The 17,874-nt window shown below is 40.5% G+C and overlaps 6 protein-coding genes across 6 annotated transcripts; 4 read left to right on the top strand and 2 right to left on the bottom strand.

The window, feature by feature from the left end:
- Positions 1 to 591: 591 nt before the first annotated feature.
- On the top strand, positions 592 to 1,035 carry GCK72_003587 (uncharacterized protein; the record flags this gene model as incomplete). The annotated part of the gene is made up of 2 exons (XM_053724134.1): positions 592 to 678; positions 724 to 1,035. The coding sequence occupies 2 exons, from the start codon at positions 592 to 594 to the stop codon at positions 1,033 to 1,035; spliced, it is 399 nt and encodes a 132-aa protein (XP_053592779.1).
- A 481-nt stretch (positions 1,036 to 1,516) lies between these two features.
- GCK72_003586 (uncharacterized protein) lies at positions 1,517 to 3,135 on the bottom strand (the record flags this gene model as incomplete). The annotated part of the gene is made up of 3 exons (XM_003107316.2): positions 1,517 to 1,683; positions 2,042 to 2,936; positions 2,986 to 3,135. 3 exons carry the CDS (start codon positions 3,133 to 3,135, stop codon positions 1,517 to 1,519), a joined length of 1,212 nt encoding a protein of 403 aa, XP_003107364.1.
- Positions 3,136 to 3,827: 692 nt separating this feature from the next.
- On the top strand, positions 3,828 to 4,949 carry GCK72_003585 (uncharacterized protein; the record flags this gene model as incomplete). Its single annotated transcript, XM_003107454.2, has 4 exons — positions 3,828 to 3,896; positions 3,945 to 4,199; positions 4,257 to 4,589; positions 4,668 to 4,949. The coding sequence occupies 4 exons, from the start codon at positions 3,828 to 3,830 to the stop codon at positions 4,947 to 4,949; spliced, it is 939 nt and encodes a 312-aa protein (XP_003107502.1).
- A 317-nt stretch (positions 4,950 to 5,266) lies between these two features.
- Positions 5,267 to 6,496, top strand: GCK72_003584 (uncharacterized protein; the record flags this gene model as incomplete). The annotated part of the gene is made up of 2 exons (XM_003107343.2): positions 5,267 to 5,683; positions 6,368 to 6,496. The coding sequence occupies 2 exons, from the start codon at positions 5,267 to 5,269 to the stop codon at positions 6,494 to 6,496; spliced, it is 546 nt and encodes a 181-aa protein (XP_003107391.2).
- Positions 6,497 to 6,849: 353 nt separating this feature from the next.
- GCK72_003583 (uncharacterized protein) lies at positions 6,850 to 8,496 on the top strand (the record flags this gene model as incomplete). The annotated part of the gene is made up of 4 exons (XM_003107364.2): positions 6,850 to 6,924; positions 7,102 to 7,382; positions 7,916 to 8,168; positions 8,260 to 8,496. The coding sequence occupies 4 exons, from the start codon at positions 6,850 to 6,852 to the stop codon at positions 8,494 to 8,496; spliced, it is 846 nt and encodes a 281-aa protein (XP_003107412.1).
- Positions 8,497 to 8,865: 369 nt separating this feature from the next.
- GCK72_003582 (uncharacterized protein) lies at positions 8,866 to 15,427 on the bottom strand (the record flags this gene model as incomplete). Its single annotated transcript, XM_053724133.1, has 17 exons — positions 8,866 to 9,057; positions 9,102 to 9,212; positions 10,222 to 10,384; positions 10,429 to 10,892; positions 10,944 to 11,460; positions 11,509 to 12,095; positions 12,143 to 12,368; positions 12,413 to 12,554; positions 12,626 to 12,692; positions 12,741 to 13,145; positions 13,190 to 13,276; positions 13,319 to 13,885; positions 14,230 to 14,443; positions 14,488 to 14,686; positions 14,739 to 14,991; positions 15,036 to 15,276; positions 15,324 to 15,427. 17 exons carry the CDS (start codon positions 15,425 to 15,427, stop codon positions 8,866 to 8,868), a joined length of 4,539 nt encoding a protein of 1,512 aa, XP_053592778.1.
- Positions 15,428 to 17,874: the final 2,447 nt, after the last annotated feature.

Here is a 17,874-nt window from a genome sequence, read left to right as displayed (position 1 = left end):
ATCCTAGTTTATTTATTCAGTTAAAATATTTTCATTTTTCAACAAAAATTCATGAAAAAATTGAAAAAATCGTTTAGGCCAGAAGAAAAGAGTACGAAAAACCAGGGAAATGCATTGAAACGCTCGATGGTAGCGACAACCTGCACATCTAACTCGTTGCGCCTTTAAACTCGGCCATGGCCGCCGGCCACGCGCTTTCTAGGCCATCTCGAAAAAAGTGGATTTTTCGAGGGAAATTCGGCTGAAAAAATCTATTTTTACAGGGAAAAGTGTGAAAAAAAGTTGAAAGATTTATAGTTTAACTATACATAATTAAAATATACACCGAAAAACATATAAACGCTTGGAAATAGGTGATTTTTTGCTGTTTCACTGCAGAAAAGCTTCAAATTTCATTACTTTCTGAAATTAAGCAACTCCCTGGTCATTCAATTGCTAGTAGATGCAGTTTTGAGTGAATTCGCGCTATTGTAATTGTGTCGAAGCACTGAATAATCCCCTTTCCTACGGTTGCTATGGAAACCGAGCTGCGCATGTCCACTCATTGATTCTTCCACAGAATTTCTTATTTATAATTCTTCGAATCCCAAAATGCTCACCAGAACCGATACTCTAACTAAATATTTCCAATGTATGATGGGTCATTTTGCGATGTCGACAATTGTGATTTTCGATCAGGTAACGAGGAATTATTTTCCCATAAATCTGGAGAAACGTTTTCAGACACCTTACCTTGAAGCTTCGACAGTTGGTGGTGTTCCAGTTACAGAAGAATCCCGAATAGGTTTCACCGTTTGTCTGGTGCTCACCAAAGTGGCAATTATTCTCGAGTTCTTCTCAATCGCTTTGGGTCTACCGTCCATTCCTCGCTCCGTTTTCGCGACGACTTCCCACACCGTTGCCACGTGTCTCTTTCTTTTATTCATTTATGATTCTCATCCACCATTTCACTTTTGGATTCTATTCGTGGTCTTCTCGCTTCCTTCCTGTATTCTCGCTATAATTTCTTTGTTCAGAAAGGCGTCTGGACGTTGAAAACAGGAATAAATTGATTCATTTTCCGCCAATAAAACGTTATTCACGATTGATGTGGGGGAGGAAAACTGTATATTATAAACGTTTTGAGTAGAATATTTGATGTGGATATATTTAGAGGAGGGTGTAGGAAAATGTGGGGTGGGGGACGAGACCATAGGAAGCAGGAACTAAAGTTGAGGGAAAAAAGAAAACTTTGGACAAAGGAAAACGGGAAGACTAATAAAACTCAATATAGATCACAGACCTTCTTTTGAGAAATTCTAATTATGTGAGCTTATTTGAGAGCCGGGAAAAACAAAAAAAATGGGTGAAACACTGAAAAATCAAGTCAATAATTCAAAAGAAAGGCAAAAGAAACTGTTTGATGAAAAGGAAATAGTAGAATCCGAGGGAGGCGGAAAGGGGCCAAGTTTGAAATCCTAAAAATAGTGAAGAAAAGAGGGGAATTGGTGAAGAATTGGTGAAAAAAAGAGTCGAATCAAGACTGCTGACATTGCACTCCTCCTGGTCCGTGAGCGTGTCCACCGAATCCACCGCCATGGTGTCCTTCGAACTCTTCGCGTTCTCCGAAATTCCGACGAGAGGCTCGTGGATCCAACTCGGTCAGCTCGACAACTTCGGCGTCTTCGTCTATGATTTCTTCTCCTGAAAAAATAAAGAATAAAGTAATTTTATCGCTGAAAATAATACAACTCGACAAGATTCGGTTTTTACTCAAAAAAAAAAGAAAATTGCGAAATATTTGCTGAAAACATTCAGTCAGAGATTTCAATTTTCAAATGGCAGAGTTTAATTTTGAACTCTTTCTCCATAGAAAGGAACCATTTTGAGGGATTCTCAAAAACTGCATTAAGCTTAACTAATTTGTTTTAAACGGATTTCAATTAAGATAACTAAATTCTTTTTTTAAACAAAAATAGCTCGGATGCAGACTGATGACCCTGAGTCACTATAAACCCAAGAAAATCAGTCACATTACTGAATCATGAGAGCTTCAACTCACTTTTTCCTGGCAACAAATCGGCCAACTTCTTCGCCGCATCCGGACTAATCTTATCAGGGAATTTGACATCAAACTGAACGAGGAGATCTCCTTTATCGGATGGTGCTCGTTTCATTGGCATTCCTTCGTTATGAATAACCTTAACATCAGCATGAGCGATAACCTCTCCAGGCAGAACACGATAGAAGATGTGACGTCCGTCGAGGGTGGTGATTGTTCGAACGAATCCGCAGAGTGCTTCAGAGAGGTCGATATTGTGTTGAACGATTAGATTATCTCCTTTTCTGACAAATGTTCCGTGCTCAATCTCATCAAGTACAACTACAAAATCTCCAGGTTTGTCAATACCGACAACTTCGTCTCCTTTTCCTTCGAACACAAACTTTTCACCGTCACGCATTCCAGGTGTGATTCCAACTTCAATTATCTCGTCTTCTTTTACCTGCTTCTTTCCATTGCACTTCTTACAGCGATCTTTATGGTCGATAGTCTCTCCTTCTCCGTTACAACTTTCACAGTGTGATTGCATTTGTTGAACCATTGGACCCATTCTAATCATTCGGATCTTCATTCCACGTCCATTACAGTCAGCACACGTTTTCGCGGCGCCTTCTGCTCCTCCACGTCCGTTACACTGCTTGCAGGTGGCTGTTCTCGAGATTTTCAGTTTTTTTGTGCATCCTTTGTACAAAGCATCCAAAGAGACCCGTAAATTGTGAACCGTAGGCTTGACACGTCGTTCACCCCGTCTTCCACCACCACCACCAAAGAACATATCGAAGACATCAAATGGATTGTGGAAACCTTCTCCGCCACCACCACCGCCTTGAAGCGCTTCCTCTCCACCTTGATCGTAGATTTTACGCTTCTTTTCGTCTGACAGCACTTCGTAGGCCTGAAAATAGTTAATTGAAAATAATATACTCGTGAAACTACCTACTCACCTGTGAGATTTGCTTGAATTGCTCGGCACCGTCCGGATTTTTGTCTGGATGGAATTTCAGCGCCATTTTTCGGTAGGCCTTCTTCAGCTCGCTGTCGGACGCGTCTGGCTTCACACCGAGAACATCATAATATCCGGTTTCCTTCACCATTTTTAAAAATTATGGATCTGAAAAGTTTCGAAAGTTTAAAATCGATTTTCTGAGAGTATTTAAAGACGAAAATGAGCGTAATAAAATGGATAAGTGAATTTGACATTGCGCAATCGATTATAACACCAAGAACCACTTAAAATGATGAGGAAACTGAGGAAAAAGGGAGGGAAATGGGCGAAAACGAGTGGTTTGTCGATGGATTTTTCTTGAATGTTCTAGACGTTTAGCAGTGGAGCGCGTTTGCCAACACGCTCACGAGACATTGATTTTGTACTTTGAAAGCACTTCTCGAAACAAGAAAACGTAGAATAAACGCGAAACTCACAATGAAAAAAATACAAAAATAAGAAAATAAAATAATTTACCTAATTGAAACTGCTTTTGCAAAAAAAACATGCAATTGTTGTCCAAACGCAAATTCTTGAAGAAAAACATGAGATTTAGAGTCACTGGGGCTGTGAATATGGTTCTAATGCAAAAACTGACTGTGAAAATTTCCGGGATTCTCTAGAATTTGATCTGAAACGAAGAAGTAGTGTTCCATCAAATTTAAACTTCGCGCCATCGTTCCACGGTTATGGCCTAGAAACCGCCTGTGCGGCGCCAACTTATTTTCTTCTTATTTTATTTTCTCTTCCATTTAGAAAAATTGAATTTTTCCACAGTTTCAGACATACTGTTTTCAGAAAATGGAACTACATATTTGGCCATCAGATTTTGGTCTCCCAACGATTGATGTCTCCTCGCTTCAGTTTTTGGTGAGATTTACATAAAGTGTTCGTTGCTTTTACCTCAATTTTTCTCAGGCATGCTCAAAAATGTGCGCCAGCCCAGTAAGAGTCGTCCAATCGGCTCGCCCATGGAGATCACCGAATGGAGAGCTCCCGATGGTTGCCCAAATCGATGGGAACGCGAAACCAGTGACAGATTTTGAGAAATTCGTGGATATTCTGAAAAAATGCGGACAAGACGTCGTGATTGATGCGGATTTGACAACCATTGAAAGAGCACAATTGGATGCGTTCTCCTGCTATTTGCATCATAATTTGTATCCAGCTGTTGTAAGAATTTCATAAAATTTAAAATTTCCAAAAAATTCCACCAAAATCCATTTTTAGCTCCACACGTTCTGGGCGGACGAGCTGAATTACAACACAGTGACGCAATACTGGTACGCGTCGCACCTCCACTTCCCATACAATCTGTACTATCTGGAGAAGCGAAAGAAGAAGGCGTTGAGAATGTTGGGCGGAAAAAATGATACAGAGATTCTGAAGGACGCCTTCATGGCGTTGAATACGTTGTCGACGAAGCTGGGCGATAACAAATTTTTCTGCGGAAACAAGCCGACATCGCTCGATGCGTTGGTATTTGGTTATTTGGCACCGCTTCTTCGTGTACCACTTCCCAATGATCGTCTTCAAGTACAACTCTCTGCTTGTCCAAATTTGGTGAGTTTTATACTGGCGTGCCTTCAGCGCGTTTCTATAGGAATTAAAAATATATAATTTTCTATACACTATTTTCAGGTTCGTTTCGTCGAAACAGTCTCATCAATCTATCTCCCACTCAGTGAGGAAGAGCTGAAACGACAACAATCCAACCGAAAAATGTGGCAATCTCGAATCTCAAAAGCGAAAGCAGACAAAGAAGCTGCGAAAACGACGGAAGAGACATCAGAAGCGATGGCAGACGAGCCACCAATGCGTGACGCCATCCTCTTCACTATTGGAGCTCTCGCCCTATCGCTGGTGTTCGCCATTCATACAGGATTGATTCAAGTGTCTGTGGAAGAGGAAATTGCAGAATGATATTTAATCTTTTTTGACGAATTTCTATTGAAAACCCTATCGACGAATCATCTATTCTGCTTGCCCTTCACTGCCTCTAGTCCCGATTCGACACCCGTTCAAAATTGCATTTTTGTTTTTTGTTGTAAATTAAATTTACTAAATTTAGGGATATAGTAGGAATTCGTTTAGAACAGACGAGACGACAATGAACGCTTTATTTCTTTATTTTTTCATTTTACTCGATTTTTTAGATGTGTTGTGATGTGTTCGGTTCACTAATATTTCCATGTGTAGTGCTTGTTTTTTTCTAATTTTTAAAAACCGTTTTCAATAGAATGGACGCCGAACGTTGCGAATTTCTTGCTGGCAACACACCAATCGACGTGATTCCAGCGATAAGTGACGAAAAAGCGATTCATTTGATTTCCGGCGATATTGGACCATTCGAAGCGGGCGTTCCATGCCGTATTCCGATATGGACAGCAATTCTGATGAAACGAAAGCACCATTGCAAACTGGTCGCACCGAAATGGATGGAAGTCGACGAGCTGAAGAAAATATTGGCGGCCGAGACGGAGAGTCAAGGATTAGCTCAACTGCCGGTCGAGCATTTCTTCGAAATCTCACATATGTTAGTACGAGACGCCACTGATGACATATATGAGGTGGAGGCTGTCAAATCACTTGTACAAGATATTTATGATCGGAGAGACGCCAAATTGCGCACTTCTGCTATCGCTTTCTTGTCACAGGTAGGATTTTAGACGAATTTTGAGCGTTTTTTCGCTCTGAAGCCTACGCATTGATAGACAAGATAAATAAGACGGTAGAATTTTTAAAAATATGGAAATTCAAAAAAATTGATGAAATTAGGGAAAAATCGGCTAAAATTGAACAGAGATTACATCTGGTGCACCTCGGACGGATGAAATTGGCTAAAATCACTCTGGCGCTCTTTCTACGCGCTCTGATAATCGGAATTTTGAATTTGGCGCACATTCAACGCGATTTTAAGATAAGACATTGCCAAAAATCAGCTGAAAATTAGTAAAATCGAGGGTTGGCGCATCATTGGCTTTAAATTAATGGAAAATGAGCAAAAATAGGGTGAGGATTTGAAAAATTTGTTCAAAATTCTGCGCAGTTTATTGCAAAATCTTTCAAATTCACAGGAATATTGTACTTTCACTAGAGATTATTCACAGAAATCCATTTTAATATGTTAGCAAAAAACAATGAAATTTCGGCCCCCTTATTAGCACTGCACACGTCTTACAACCTCGCTCTACCGAAACCGAAGAAAATTGGGATTGAAATTGAGAGACTCAGAGAAAAATAGACATTTTTCAAGGGCATTTCGGTGGAGCGCAGTTGTAGGAAGCGTGCCGTGCTAATATATATCTAAATTTCCTAAATCAATATTACTCTACTTCCAGAACCAAACGTGCCACGCCCAACTGGACAACGTTCAACTAATCGAGACATCCGCTGCTCGTGCCACCCTCGAAGCATGCAAACAGATGGGAATTCTGGTCCGCAACAAACACGACTCCACACCGATCTAAACTTTGAATTTGATAATTTATATGTACTTTTTTCCGAATTTTTTTGATCCTCAACTTTCGGGTCTTCTTCTGTTATTCCTTCCATTGATCACCATAAATTATACTCACTTATTCCCCTTGGATCATTCCAGCTACCCATCCATTTCTCATCTCTAAAAGTGCACCTTTTTCAAGAATTCATTCAACTTTCTTCCCAAATACCCCTCTTCTTCTCACTTCATCATCGATGAATAACCATTCCTAAGTAGTCGTCAAGAGACAGAAGAAGACACTTCTCAATGCATGAGAATCTGAAATGAAGGGGTGGGGATCCTCCCCTCCTCGGGCGGTCCCTCCACTTCAGTATACCAAACATGGCACCTTCTCCCCTCCTCTTACTTTTTCTAGTCTCTTTAAGTTGGGCACGCTACTGTGTCCACAATGAGAAGGTGAGTTTGTGTTGGATGCTTAAAGTGTAGTTTGTAGTCTCTTATGTGCAACTAGAACTAGGAAGTGCTTTGGTTGTAGCCTAGATACTACGAACTACTGAAGTATCGCTTTGCCATTTTTTTTTTTCATTTTTGGGAATATCTTTCTTCTTTTTTGGGGAGACTACGGATTTACAGAGTTGGTGTCAAGGACACAACATCTGGGGATGGTGTTTCCACAACAAGTCATCTGGAGTCTTCAACTGCGACGACGACGCCTTCTGTGTCTCACAGGATCAGTTGAAGAATAAAAAATCGTCGGGGTGCTTCGCCCGCGACAACTCTTCAGTCTGTTGCTGCAATGATGCGGATGGTTGTAATTTGGGTTTTATCGGGGTACCGCCTAAATATGCACACGGACAACAGTGTGTGAACTCGATGGAGATACCCAATGAGGATATTAGATTGTTCCGGCCGTGGTAGGTTGTAAGGAAATTTTGAAGTTAACAACTGCAGCTCTTATAGAGTTACAGATACTCCGCTAGGTTGCCTAATAGCTCCAACTTCGAGTTTTTGACACAGCGCTCGGTACTCTCCTATCTATTCAAATTACATGTTGTTGTGTAGAGCAAAAGGATAGCTTTATTTTCTTAGTTGACATTTTCCTTTCATCTCTTCTATGTAGCTTTTGAGATATGAGCCCTGTAACATGGTGCATCCTAGCCTCTCAAATTGTGGCATTGCTCCGGAGAACGACTGGATCTCAAAAACTAGAAGGGGTAGGGAAAAGTTTTCAATTGACAAAACGAAGATCTAGGTGTAATCTACCTAACAATATAAATTTTGAAACGAATGATGCATCTGTCAGGATCATGAGATGCTCTCAAAGTGTCTCAATTTTAGGCGAATAACATTGTCTATGTATGAAAACCTTCTGATCTTAATGGGATTCTAATTGCTGTCTAATTGATATGGCTTTCATAGTTTTTAATTAGAACCTCATAATTTCCAGCGACGACCCATACTGCTACTCTCTACTCACCGCCGAAGAAGACGGTGGTCCGACTACAGTAACCCGTGGATGCCATTCTCGCAAGATGGTTATGCATTTTATGTCGAAGAACGAGGATGATAAATTTCAAAACAACACTAAATGGCGGGAAACGAAAAGAATAGCGGAAATGCCTAGCTGCTCGGAGATATTGATGGATCAAGGAAAGATGAATGGAACGAGAAGTTTATGTATCGACTTTTTGTTCGATCAGGCAAGGAAACTACAAAAATGAATTAACTATTCTACTCTACTTAACGGACCTAAATTTGAACCGTGATACCTTAACGATCCCTATATTTCAGGAACCCGAAGACGGCGAGGAAGTAGACGAGCCTATCAAAATGAAGGGACGTCTCTGCTGTTGTGATGGAACCAGTAAATGTAATGAACAAGCAATGTGGGCAGACGAAGGAATCACTTTGACTGAACTATTGGAGGAAATCGAAAAAAGAAAAGTGCCTGTCGATGGGTCCGTTACTGTTTCCTCTCTACTCTCTGCTGTTTTCACTCTAGTTTTTGCTATTTTTTTTGCTAATTAGACTCCGCTCACTTATTTAACATATTTGCTTTCTTCTAGATTATATAAATTAAAAAAAATAAAGTTTTTATATTCAAAAAATACAAATATTATTAAAAACACATCTTCTGCCACGTGTAGATACAGCAGACTGGGACACCCAATGTCTCTTTCAGTAAGTTTCTGAAATTTTTGATTCAAAATCGAAACAGTGTGTAGTTTGTAGTTAGGGAAGAGCGGGGAATGAAAAGAAGAAAGGGGGCGGGGCAAGAAATAACCGTATCCAAAGGAGCAACAATCGATTAGAATAGAAAACAATTAGAAATGTAACGGGGATTTTTTGTTGGTTAGATTAGAGTCATTAGAACCAGAAGCAGATTCAGAACAAATCTCATGCGAGTAATCGGAGCACACCAACAGCAGATATGAGAGCACACAGCCATGTTGCAGAATCAGCAGATGACGTGCCTGTTACGGTGGATTCATCTGATGGTGGAAGAGAGGGAGACATTGGAGGCCAACAGTCATCCCCACACTTCTCCTGTAGGGAACGCGTTTGTTTCGCCGAGTATGTCATTTTTAGCTGGAAAGAGTTGGGGTGACCTGAGAACAGTTTTTTCAAGCTACCTGTTCCTCTGGATCGTAATAGTCTACTAGTCGGAAGTTAGCTGGTTTCTGGTCGGCTACCTGGTAGCTGACATCGGAGTACAATGAGAGACACACTGGTTTTCCGCCCAACTGGAACAAAAGTAATGAGAGAGACTTTTTGAACATTGATGTTTTGGATAAATCAAATATATAGTTCTCTAGTTTTTTAGTTGAAACAATTATTCTAGATATTGTAGTTTTGGAAATATGGAAAATCTCATAAACCACTATATCATAATGCGTATTAGTACCGGCCAACAGGATATCATATTTTGGCTTTTTCAGTTAAAATGTCCAAGTTTGATAGTGTGTCATAGTAAAACAATTTTTCCCACATAGTAAAATATTAAATGGATTCTAGAGATCAAAAATATAGCACAATTTTTGTAGTTGACAACTTTTTTCTACGGACACTCCTTAGCGAAAAGAAGTTCCTCCCTCAAATCGACCAATTTCAGTGTAAAATAGTGCGATTTTTGAGCTGTCGTCTTAAAATGCTAGGGCGTGTTCGTACAAAAAAGTTGTCAGCTACAAAAATGAAGTTTTATATAATCTGTATAATTCATTAAAAACCTACTAAGTTTGACAATCAGATTTACCATGACACACTCTCAAAGTTGGATATTTTCACTGACAAAGGGAAAATATGGTATATTTTTGGCCGGTACTGTATGTATCTCAAAAAGGAGTACACGAATAGGTTGGAAGACTCCGAAAAAAAACGCGTGCATCGGAAGGACACTGTATTTCTAAATGGAACAGCAACATACTTGTTATAAAAGGCCCGAAAGCCCTGCTTCAAAAAAATACCAATTTTTTGACATTTTAAACATTTTTCATCAAATGTGAAGATTTTTAATGGTTTTTCCGAGTTTCATCTAATTCTGAGTCATAGTCGAAAAATGGACTTTTTCAGGAAAAAAGTTTCAAAATTCAAAGTTTTAAATTTCAAAAAATTCGAAAAAAGTTGAATTTTAAGATTTGGTGCCAAATTCTACTATAGTTTGGCAAATTTTCTAAAACTCTCAGCGCTCGCAAATGCAACCTGCAACCTCACCTAGATGAATAACATCAGTTTTTTCCAAAGACTACAACTTACCGGATTGAAATAGACATTCATCTTGGTGTCCTCCTTCTCCATTTCAACTCTCTGCAAATCCTCGATACCCGTCAATGTGTGAACCTGCTCCGCGTCAAAACGATATCCACTCAATGCGTCGATTTCCGCGAGAGCCATGTTGGACTTTCCAGGACGAGTGTAGCTGGAAATGGGATAATTAGTTAAAACATACAAAGAATAACTCACTTGCAACACAAATCCAACTGCAACCTGTTTCCTGCTCTCATCTCCTTGATCTCTTGGGAACAGAAGAATGGAGCGTCATCATTCAACGAGTCTCTATAGTATGAATATGACAGCTGTGCAAATACCACACCACTTCCGTTTGCTTGAATCGTAACTCCATCATTGAACGAGCTCAGTTGATACGATTGGAGCACGATTGCATTTCGAGGATTGACTTCAAAAGAGTGGGAATGTTTTCCGTTTTGGATGGTTAGTTGACTGGCGTGTTTGTCGGAATAAGTGACTGCAGCATATGAAGATAGTGCTTGAAGGGCCATTACTGTATCCTGAGTGGATGTGAATCCTCCTAGTTCATTTCGTTGTGAGACCAACCAACGGATGATAGATAAAGCTTCGGAGGTCTGGTTTTGGGCGAGGTAGGATAGAACCGCGTAGGATGTGGTCTCAATGTCGACTGGTCTAGCCTATAAAAATATGGAATGGAATTAAGAATTAAAAGTAAATAAAATTGTTACCTGGAACAAATAAGCGTTTGACTCCTTTGGTTTCTCCGTCTTCTTCTGTGCACTTGCAAACTTCACATCTCCAGACTTCTCCACAATCTTATGTTTCTTCAACATCTCGAATGCCTTACCTGCCTGCTTACTCTTTGCCAACTGCAACGCATAAGCCACAACCGACATGGTATACGCGTTTCCAGATATCTCATCCAAGTGCTTCTCCAAGTACGCAACCGCTTTTCCGTTCTCCATTCCGTTTTCCAAAATTGAGATGAGCACGAATGCAGTGAGAGCGACACCTCCATCCTGCGCACCTCCTTGCATATCTTTGTGATGAATTTCTCCTCTCTCGGCGAATGCTCCTGATTCCATTTGTTGAGAGTTCAAGAATGCGACCGCTCTGGAGATGACGTTTGGATCTACGAAAGCGTATTGTTTAGCGTGATGGAAAGAGCGGACGACGAAAGCTGTAAGCCACGTGGATCCGGCTTTGTCACTATCACCGAAAGCGGAGAAGGAGTTGTCGGCACGTCTGAAATTGATTGACTTTAACTACAGGTACCTTTCAGCACACACTCACTTATAAGTCAATTCCCTTTGAATTCCCTGCTCAATATATTTCAAAGCCTTCGCCTCCAACAGACTCTCATTTCTATTTGTAGCTCTCAGATACTTGACCACCAAGATATTCGGAACCAAGTTCAACATATTCTGCTCTCCGCATCCATACGGCATTTGCACAAGTTTGTGAGCGTTATTGAGCACTGGACCCATCATATCTCCGATCACATCGATTCTAGCCTTCTGCGATCCATCGACTAAATCACTTGGCCAGATTAAATCGATCGATTTTGAGAAGTCTGAGGAGTTATTGTTCATGTCGATCACAAACGGAATGTTTCTATCAACTCGGTATCCTTGTGGTTCTACTCTCAAGTTCATCTCAACTGCATCCCCTCCTTGAGAAGCAATTGCACTTATGTGAACTGGAATTTCGCCGATCGATGATGGAACAATTGGGAAGTAGACTGCTTTTGATGTTCCTCCTCCTGCTACTGATACTACTCTCACATTTTGTTGTCCCACTTCGTCACGCTTCACAATTGTGCCATCCTTCTTAAGTAGGTCATATCCGGAGTCTTGGTCGTATTTCAGAGTAACCGTAACCTAGAACATGATAAATTAATAAAAGTAACTAAACTGCTAAAACTTACGTCTTGTTCTTTCTCCATATAATTAAAGACAAGGACAAGAAGAGCAAACTTCTCGCCTCTTCTGACTGCATACGGCAAGTTGAGTTGGATGAAGAATGGGCGGAACACACGGAGTTTCGATGTAGTTGGTGAGATTCCAAGACCATTTTCTTCATTGATAGCGAAAGTGGAGGCGACCCAAGATGTGATGGTATCAGGTGCTTGTACTTCCATCTCCACTTCTCCGCTGAAATTTTTTGGTGTTGGAAAGCTTAAAACAGTTTGCTATACCTTGTGGAGTTCAGATCCGACCAAATCCATGTATGCGGGAAGAACTTTCTGACAGTCGGTGGTGGTGCTGCTGCGGCGCCAGCCATTGGAGCAGGTGCAAACGCGGCTTCCGCCATCACTGGATTACGATCCATCATCATAACTGCAAGACCACCCGGTGTGTGGTACCGTCTCATTTCTAAAACGAACCTTTCCCTCTTCTCATGAACTTACCAGGGAAGAACTCACGTTGTGGTTCCTGATAGAGAAGCGCGTCGGTCAGCACGACGAGGCCAGCATTCTGAAATCAAGACGTGTAAAGGGTTTTAGGCATTGAAGTAAAACAAACCGAAAAAATCGATTGGGCATCACTTCCTCCAATACCCCACCATGGTCTCCAGACGGATCTCTTCTTCCTCTTGTCTATAGCTTCCCATGGTCGACCACCTCCTCCGAAGCCAACATTATTCGAATCATAATTCTCCAAATCTGTCTCCACCTTCTCTCTTGTTATATCATTTCCAGTTTTCAATAGAAGTACACTCTGATCCACCACGAGTAGTCCAACAAATGAGTTCTTGTCCGATGTCACCTTGAATTTGACATTCTGTCCTGGCTCAACGGCTTGCTTATCGATAGAAAGGGACACTTGATTTTGGAAGATTCCGTCTACTTTGAAGTCGAGAGCATCTACTAGCACTTCTTGACTGTTCTCAATGATTGCATATACAATGAGACGAGATTTAGGGGCCATCTGGAATACAAAAACTTGGTTTGCGGAAAACGATCAGAACTTACGCTAGCAGTAGCTGGGAAGCTAATCGTGGCATGTTCAGCGTTTACAGCCATTTGCTGGGATACGACAATATTTGATCGAGACATGACCTATAAAAGTTCGCTAGTTTATAAGATTCCTCTATTGTTTACCTGATAAGTAATCGTACTCAATGGCTGAGTCGCTTTCAACGAGAAGCTCAAACTCTTCCCGACATCCACAGCACCCTCATTATCAGCCAACAACTGCAGGAAACTCTTAGTCGGACTGACGGCAGCCTCGACATAAAGAGAAGAATAAATAGGTGTGGCGGTAAAGTTATCCTTCCCTCCAATATCATAATGTGCCTCGATTCTAGCGGAAGTGCAGTTGATTGGTGGTTGAAGGGTTAAAACACTGGTTCCATGGGCGTCTACTTCCACTATCTTTGTCTCCTTTTCTTCTTGAAGAGATGAAGTGTCATGATTGTATGGGTAGTTGTAGAATGTTGAAACTTGAACCTTCTTTGGCAACGTAGCCTTCACTGGGGTGTCGTCCATCTGTTTCAATGCGACAACTACATTGTATGTGAGTCCTGGTTTGAATGTGTCTCCCTGTTTCTCCACATCTAATTTCACTTCCTCACGGAAAGTCGAGATTTGATGTGTGGCATTTCTCTCGATTTCAGTGATGTCTTCGGTGACAGATGCAACGATTCGGATGGATCCTCCTCCCCATTCCTAAAACAGAATAATTTATAGGAAAAACGTTAGCTGACAAAGAAAGTCTTTAAGTACTTCCGACTACGTGAGTCCACTTCTGCCATCAAAACCGGCTAACTGTTTCAACGAGCCGAGTTATATGCTCTCAAAAACTTTTTTAATTGTTTAGCTTTTTTTGGAATTCCAAATCGTCCGCATATACACCACCGCGCGGTTTCATATGTCTTCCCCGGCGGTTTACCTGTGTTTGTATGTTTAAAATATCTTTGTGTATACTATTAGCCGATTTGGAATTCCATGTGAAAAAGCTTCACCGTTCGAAAAGTTTGACAGTTCATAGAAAAAAAAAGAGAAATACTCACATGCAATAATTTGTGTCTCTTCAACTCGTCATTCGAGAAGACCACAGCGGCTTCTCCTTGTCTATTCAACTTTACCGTTCTCTCCACCATCAACTCCTCCTCTTTCGTCTTCCCATTCTCATCAATTGGAACCGGGGCCATTGCATGCCATCTATGCCATGGAAGTTCTAGAGAGACTTTCGCTTTTCCAGCGACTCCTTTTCCATAGGTATATCTATAGTATGTGGATACTACAAGTTTCTGAAACAAGAGACTCACTTTGCATCTACGAAAACTGATAAATCATCATTGATAGTGATAAACGAAGAGGTTTTAATGTTGACTTCAAACTTTGGTAGCACATATGTGTCCACTGAAAATGAAGATTTGTCGTGTACTCCGTTCGATGTCTCCACTTCAATCGACCAGTCTCCCAAAAGAGTTTCATCGGCTAACTGGAGCTCTCCACTGTAGACACCTAAAAGGAATTACTTATAAAATACGAAAAGGATAGTGAAATAATCACTTACCTCTATCCAATGGCACATCAATTGTCTGTGAAATCAAATTTCTGCTTGGATCGAAAATTTTGATCGTTGCGTTTCCAACGTATGGCTTCAAGTCCGACTTCACTACAATTGCTCTGTATCTGACAAGCGAGGCAGGGCGGTAGATGGCACGATCGGTTTGAATGAAGACAGAAAGTGCCTTCTGATCGTATTTTAGCTCTTTCTCGTTTTCGAAGATTATTTCCGAGTTGAGGGTCTCACCGCGAATGTAGAGCTGGAATGAAATTATGATCAAAATTCTCATTTAATGAAACTCGCCTTGTAGCCCTGGCCTGGCGTCAATGATGATGCAGGCATCTCTGACAAGCTTACAGTTTGAGCAATTCCTGGTTTTAAATTGCTCATTACTCTGGCGGCAATTGTCTCATTCTGCTCAGTCCGTACTTCGATCCTCACAATCATATCTTCATCGGTGGCCTGTTTCAGTAAGTTCATGCACACTGAATACGGTTGGTCGGGTCGGACAACTGCTGGAGCGACCAGCATATATGTTGCAGGCCTAGAAATTTTTGCGGTTTAGGAATGGCAACAAAGTGGGGGACTTACTTCACGGGAGCCGTTGTCGTGGAGACAATTATAGAGTTGGTACTTTGTCCAAGTACCCCGTGGTACCAGACCACAAAGAAAAGATTGAGAATTAGCAATCGCATTTTCTGAAAATAAGGAACGTGTAGTTTAAGGTTGAAAATTAAAATTCAGAAAATTGAGATATGAGGGAATAAATGGGTAAACAGATGTCTCATGATAGATGGGCAAAAAAGATATAGACATTCGGACACACAGACAGATACCGCAAAAAAGATGACCACATACACAAATTGAGGGGAGAGACAGGAAAAGGGATCGGCAATAAAACCTTGACCGTTTTGGTGTTGTGTGGGCGATGGACGTAATAGTAGAAAAAAAGGAAAGAAAAACGATTAGAGAGAGAGAAAGAGGATGACAAAGAGGGAGAATATGCATTTACGGACGGTACGTACAAACGGAGACATCACACACACAGGGGACCGACGACACAACAATTACACTCGCCCACTAAACTTTGACAAATCACTTTTTTACTTTCAAAACCACTGGTCATTTATGTAGGTGTAAGGGAAAATGATTTTGCAAAAAATTGCGGAAATTTAGGACAAACTGACTCCGTCTCTAGATTATTACTGAAAACGAGTGTACGCGTCAAAGGTACGCGTCAAAGGGACACAAGCGATTTTTAAATAGATTGGACCGCGCTTTGGTACTGTAGAAAAAGAGGAATGTTGAAGTAAAACGAGGAACCTAAGATCTAAAATAGATGAACATTTGATCGACCTTGTTGTCTCAAGTAGGCGTTTGGAAAATGTTCCGATTTGGGTAAGTGATTCAAAAAATAAAAGTGGTTGTTGCGATTTGGTGGGATGAGATTTGAGAAGGAAGAAAATTAAACATTTCCAGATGGACTCAAATTAAAAAAAACCGCGGATAGACACGTTTAATGAAAGTTAGGCCATCCACTTAACCCGACCCAAATGCTAACTTTCTGTTTGAATAGGATTAGGATAACGACAACACAGCGACAAAAAAGGGGAAGATCACATCCGTATATGGTTTGAGAGAGAAAAAGAGACGCAGACAGTTCAAGAAAAATCAGAAGTCGTTCCCGAAATCAACCACAATGAATCCCTTCCTTTTCCTCTTTTCTCCAATGCCAATGGGCGGTGCTTATTTCGTGGATAACGGAGAAAGTATAGGAGCCAAGAAGAGACGCAGACAGTTTGATATTGGAAAGGAAGGGGATCATGAGAAAAACGACCACTTGTCTCTCCATTCTATTCGTGTTTAGTGACACACGGGATTCAAAGATTCAGAGAGAAAGAGATTGGTGATAAGGTGATAATTGAGATAAAGGAGATACGGTGAGAGGGTGTGAGAATAGGGGAGACGCAGTGAAAAGTAGTGGAAAAGCACTGAGAGAAGAAAAAGGTCCCGAGGTTCAGTGAGTCATTCGGGGAGAGAGAAAACAACAAAAAAACAAAAAAATGTTGGTTGACAGGATTGAACTAATGATGGTTGACATGTGGAAGTAACACTTTTTCCACGTGGAGTCTTGGGTGCTTTTTGTAAGATCCAACAGAACAAATGTGGCTATTTACCTGCTCGAGGGAAACGTTGATGGCTCCAGAGTAAATCGTTTTTGAAATCAAAAACTTACAAGTTTGTTATATTTTAAAAACTTTCTAAAAAACAAAACCTTAAAAATGTGTCTCCGTGAGCTCATTTTCATATCGAAATTTTTTAAACTGGTCCACACCCCGCGGCGAAACAGTTTGGGCATTTCTCTGGCCGTGGAAAATTCTGAAAGTTTCACTTTTAAAGTTTTTCCTGTCAATTGTTATGCTTTTCTGATAAATTTAATGAAAGAAAACGACAAAAATTATCGAAAATAGCGACAAATTTTGAAAAAAGACAGCACGACCCATACCCAATTTTCTGTCGCCAGTGAAATGTACTGACGGAAGCGTTACACCTTTAAGCCTACAGTATTCACTATTATTGTCCGGAACCAAAAAATATTAAAAAAAAAAAGATTTTCAGCAAAATATTAAAATGAGCGCATTGAAAGTAGGATTCTGAAATTAGTTTTCACAAAAATAAGAGAGAAACATTTAGTTTACTGTAGAAAGAAGGTATCAAAACATTAGGTTTCTAGCTTACCACATCATGGAATTTGTTCTTATACTCATTTTTGATCTAAACATCTGTTGATGAGTCATCCACCTTCATAAATTTGACCAACTGACACCAGTAACTCGCCAAAAAAATTTCTCTCCCCTCTGTTCCACTTCAAAGTTTAACGAAGAACCGAGAATTGAGTGAGTGAAACAACATGAAAAGAAAAAGAATAAGGATCAAGACAAAAACTGAGAAATAAATAGAAAATTGCAATAAAGAAGAAGACAAACAAGAGAGAGAGTGAGAAAACAAGTTGTTCTTCGGCTGTTCCCGGCCGAGAGGGAATGAAACTATCCAGAGGGCACCAATTATCTATTCTTTCCTCCTCTCTCATATAGAATGACGTGGTCTAGGTGGTCATCACTTTGGTATTTGCTAACTAAGT

Source organism: Caenorhabditis remanei, chromosome I (genome assembly GCF_010183535.1).
Source record: "Caenorhabditis remanei strain PX506 chromosome I, whole genome shotgun sequence".
Lineage (NCBI taxonomy): Eukaryota > Metazoa > Nematoda > Chromadorea > Rhabditida > Rhabditidae > Caenorhabditis > Caenorhabditis remanei.
This window is presented reverse-complemented; position numbering and strand designations above follow the sequence as displayed.